Below are 4925 nucleotides of genomic sequence, written 5' to 3'. Positions count from 1 at the left end.
CTGGTCCAGCTTGTGTGGTGTCTGGGTACCTGGCTACCCATACCGTCTCGCTGGTTCCTGCGGACCATCAGACTCGGCTATGCGATTCAGTTCGCCCGGCTCCCCCCAAGTTCAGCGGCATCCGCTTCACATCAGTGAAGGTGGCTGATGCTCCTTTCTTGCGTGCGGAGATCGCAATCCTACTTGCGAAGGATGCGATAGAGCAGGTCCCTCCAGCCGATATGGAGATGGGGTTTTACATCCCCTACTTCGTTGTACCCAAGAAAGGCGGTGGGTTACAACCTATCTTGGACCTGCGTGTCTTGAACCGATCCTTCCGCACCACAGACCATTGTTGCTGTTTGCGTCCGAAGGACGATCATATCAGTACGAGGTCCTGCCCTCCGGGCTGTCCCTGTCGCCCCGTGTCTTCACGTAAGTTGCAGAGGCAGCCCTTGTTCCCTTGAGAGAACAGAGCGTTCACATTTTCAACTACCTCGACGACTGGCTCGTACTAGCTCTGTCTCAGGATCAGTTGTGTGCACACAGGGTCTTGGTGCTTTCGCATCTCAGCTGGTTGGGCCTTCGGATAAGCTGGAGGCTCCTGGGGCATATGGCGGCTGCAGCGGCAGTCACGCCGCTGGGGCTGCTTCATATGAGACCACTTTAGCACTGGCTCTATGGCCGAGTCCTGAGGTGGGCGTGGCTGCGTGGCACTCACCGGGTCCGAGTCACACCGGCCTGCCGACAAACTATCACCCGTGGTCAGACCTTGCGTTTCTCCGGGCAGGAGTGCCCCTAGATCACTTCGGCGAGAGCACCGTCTACGAGACACGCTTACGCCTTGAAGTGGAACGTTCGCTAGATTCTATAGCCTTCGTGTGGAGCTGGTATCCTCCTGTGTTCTCACCTCAAACAGGTAGAAGCACTGAGAGGCCCCGGCTTCGGGTCGGCTTGCTAAAACTGCTCCAGAGAGTCCATATTGTAGACCCTGTCGAGCTCCTCCGACCCCTCGGCAGCCAGACGTGGCGGAGCGTCCAGCACCAGGCCCTCACTGCTTCCGAAACCTCCTTCGGGAAGGATGGGGCTTCCGCAACATTCCTGTCCCAAGTGATCCGGATACGTTTTTCCTGTGTTATCCAGTCTTACTGAGTGGGTAGTGCCATAGCAACAGTAGCTGGTCTATGCCAAAAAGTAGGGGCGCAGGGGGCTTCCATGGGACACTGGAAGGGGCAGTACCTGTGGCCCTTTGGTAGGGATCCCAATTCGTTGGTCATCCGACGTGACGTCTCCGTTCCCTCCTTCAGGAAACGAGGGTTACAATACGTAACCGAGACGTTATTCTGCATCGTGTAGGTGGTCAACCTTCTCGCAAGCACTGAGAAGAAAACTTTGCATTCCACACTCAGGAGGGAGATTGACCTAAACTTGCTGGAATTGGCCCTTTGGCCCAGATCTTTCTCAAAATCTTCTAAACTACAGTTTTTATAGACACATTTTTCTTTGTGTGAACAGTTTCAAAATAATGCTTTTTCTGTTTTGTGTGTGTGTGTGTGTGTGTGTCTGTTTGATATTGTTTTTTCTCAATCCTTATTCTCCTTGTATAGATGTAGAATGAATGTTGTGAGATACCATTTAGCTTTCATGTTTTAGGTGTTTATATTCGTGAATTTTTTTTCCCCCAGATATAAATGAATGTCTGTTCAGTCCATCTGTATGTGGTCCAGATTCCAACTGCACAAATGAAATGGGAAGTTACAATTGCTCATGTCTGGATGGATTCACTGCAACAAACTCAAGTCTCACCATCAGCATCAATAACACATGCAGAGGTATATTTTATATTTGGATTTGTGTTTACTCTAACTTTATAACCTTGAATAATTAGCTAGAATTTATCTGTTTTTTTTCTTTGGATATAAATATTGTAAACAAGCCGTTCTTTTGTAAAGATATCAAAGATTGAATTGACTGTCGCATATGTATGAGTGACCCAAACTGTTCTTTTTCCCATAACTTCCTTTTAATATAGATGTGAATGAATGTGTTGAGATATCAGACGTCTGTGGTCCAAACTCAATCTGCAACAACACTGTTGGGAGCCACAATTGCTCGTGCATGCGTGGATATAATGTAACAGACCCAAACTTCCCTATAAACAGCAATAACACATGCAAAGGTATGATTGACAGTTGAAGCATACACTGACAACATATGGTACGGACTTAAAGACATGAGCTTTATTTCCAAGATGATGCCTGATGAGCTTTGATTTTCAATACAGTATTGTAATATTTATTTTAATCAATTTATGATGCTAATACCAGATATTAATATTTCCTGCATAATTACTTCCATAAAGAAATATATTTTGTGTTGGATGAGCTACCTGTGTCGGGAATGTGCAGCAGACACACCCACCTAAACCATTTCAATATATCGCTTATCCTGCCCGAAAAGACCATAAACATTGCAGATAACATCTTAAATAACAATTCATTTACATACACATATTTACATACACTTCAAATGTGGTGATTTTAGGTCAAGGTTTTGGCTGTCAGTCAATGATGCTCTCTGCTGGTCGGGAATAGTAAGATGGCCGCTCGAACACTTCCGGTGGCTTCACAGCCGAATGGCAGTTTAGATTGCAATGAGCAATCCAGTCATTAGATCAGATGACACTTACGTATACTGAAACAAGTGGCTCAAATTATATATTTTTTAATATAGATGTGGATGAATGTGTTGAGATATCAGATATCTGTGGTCCAAACTCAAACTGCATCAACACTGTTGGGAGTCACATTTGCTCGTGCATGAGTGGATATAATGTAACAGACGCAAACCTCCCTATAAACAGCAATAACCCATGCAAAGGTATGATTGACAGCTGAAGTTCTGAACAGTTTGTTGCTATTAGTACTGCTTGAATCTTCCTTCAACTGTAACCTTTCACTTTACCAATTATTTTATTTCAAATATTCATTAGTGTCTTGACTGAATTTGTGTGTTGTCTGAACTGCTGTTATAATTGTTATTGCAAAACATTTTTTTTTTAATAATCACTTTTTTAAATAGATATAAAAGAATGTCTGTTTAGTCCATCTGTATGTGGTCCAAATTCCATTTGCTTGAATGAAATGGGAAGTTACAATTGCTTATGTCTGGGGAGGGATGGTGATGTTGTTCTTTCTCAATCCTTATTCTCCTTGTATAGATGTAGATGTATGCTGTGAAATACCATTTCGCTTTCATGTTTTAGGTGTTTATATTTGTGATTTTTTTCCCCCTCTAGATATAGATGAATGTCTGTTCAGTCAATCTGTATGTGGTCCAGATTCTAACTGCACAAATGAAATTGGAAGTTATAATTGTTCATGTCTGGATGGATTCACTGCAACAAACTCAAGTCTCACCATCAGCATCAATAACACATGTAGAGGTACGTTTTATATTTATATTTATATTTTTGTTTACTCTAACTTTATAACCTTGAATAATTAGCTAGTATTTCTGTTTTTTTCTTTGCATATACATTTTTGTAAACAATATAAACAAGCCGTTCTTTTGTAAAGATGTCAAAGATTGAGTTGACTGTCGTTTATGTATAAGTGACCCAAACTGTTCTTTTTCCCATAACTTCCTTTTAATATAGATGTGAATGAATGTTTTGAGATATCAGACATCTGTGGTCCAAACTCAATCTGCAACAACACTGTTGGAAGTCACAATTGCTCGTGCATGAGTGGATATAATGTAACAGACCCAAACCTCCATATTAACAGCAATAACACATGCAAAGGTAGGATTGACAGTTGAAGCAATGAACAGTTTGTTACTATTTGTACTTCCTTCAACTGTAACCTTTGAAGTTATGAATTATTTTATTTCAAATATTTATGTGTCTTGATTCACCATCAGTGTATTGGCCGAACTCTCACTGTTACAATGAAAATGGAAGCTACTTGTACTGTTATAATTGTAATTAAATTAATTTTTTTTTTAAATATTTAAAGTAATCCCTTATTTTAGTATTTTACTTTTTCCATAGATGAAGATGAATGTCTGTTCAGTCCATCTGTATGTGGTCCAGATTCCAACTGCACAAATGAAATTGGAAGTTACAATTGCTCATGTCTGGATGGATTCACTGCAACAAACTCAAGTCTCACCATCAGCATCAATAACACATGTAGAGGTACGTTTTATATTTAGATTTGTGTTTACTCTAACTTTGAATAATTAGCTACAGTTTATTCAATTGATTTTTACTTTTTATTTCATTTTTGTAAGCATTCTGTTTAAAAGATTTCAAAGTATGAGTTGACCTTCACATATGTATGAGTGATCCAAACTCTTCTTTTCCCCATAACTTCCTTTTAATATAGATGTGAATGAATGTTTTGAGATATCAGACATCTGTGGTCCAAACTCAATCTGCAACAACACTGTTGGGAGTTACAATTGCTCGTGCATGAGTGGATATAATGTAACAGACCCAAACCTCCCTATAAACAGCAATAACACATGCAAAGGTATGATTGACAGCTGAAGCTCTGAACAGTAACTGTTTATTCTGACTAAATTTTTTGTCAACTGTAACCTGTCCCCTTATAATTTTTTTAATTTTTTTAATTTCAGATATTCATGAATGTCTTGATTCAGTATCAGTGTGTGGACTAAACTCTCACTGTTACAATTACAACGGAAGCTTCTCATGCTTTTGTTGGGAAGGATATAATGTATCAGATGTAAATAAAGATATTTCCAATAGTAATCCATGCATCGGTAAGTTTGCTGTATGTTATATTTACTGTTATGATTTTCAGGTATTATTTATTGGAAACTGCTCAAAATGGTGTCATCTTTAGATTGTTGTGTAATTTTACATATGTCTTTATCAATGTTAATAATCATTATATATATATATATATATATATATA

The 4925-nt window shown here is 39.9% G+C and overlaps 1 protein-coding gene across 1 annotated transcript in view; it reads left to right on the top strand.

The window, feature by feature from the left end:
* The window catches only part of LOC107708867 (adhesion G protein-coupled receptor E1-like), a gene marked incomplete at its 3' end in the record, with an annotated part of 33063 nt that overhangs the window by 20389 nt on the left and 7749 nt on the right, over positions 1 to 4925 (top strand). Inside the window, exons 11-13 of the mRNA XM_016513234.1 lie at positions 1665 to 1811; positions 2012 to 2158; positions 4624 to 4770. Of these exons, the coding sequence (XP_016368720.1) occupies positions 1665 to 1811; positions 2012 to 2158; positions 4624 to 4770 (441 nt within the window). The remainder of the gene's footprint in view (positions 1 to 1664; positions 1812 to 2011; positions 2159 to 4623; positions 4771 to 4925) is intronic.

This window comes from Sinocyclocheilus rhinocerous, unplaced genomic scaffold, assembly GCF_001515625.1.
Source record: "Sinocyclocheilus rhinocerous isolate Xijiao unplaced genomic scaffold, SAMN03320098_v1.1 scaffold5008, whole genome shotgun sequence".
In the NCBI taxonomy this organism is placed as follows: Eukaryota; Metazoa; Chordata; class Actinopteri; order Cypriniformes; family Cyprinidae; genus Sinocyclocheilus; species Sinocyclocheilus rhinocerous.
This window is presented reverse-complemented; position numbering and strand designations above follow the sequence as displayed.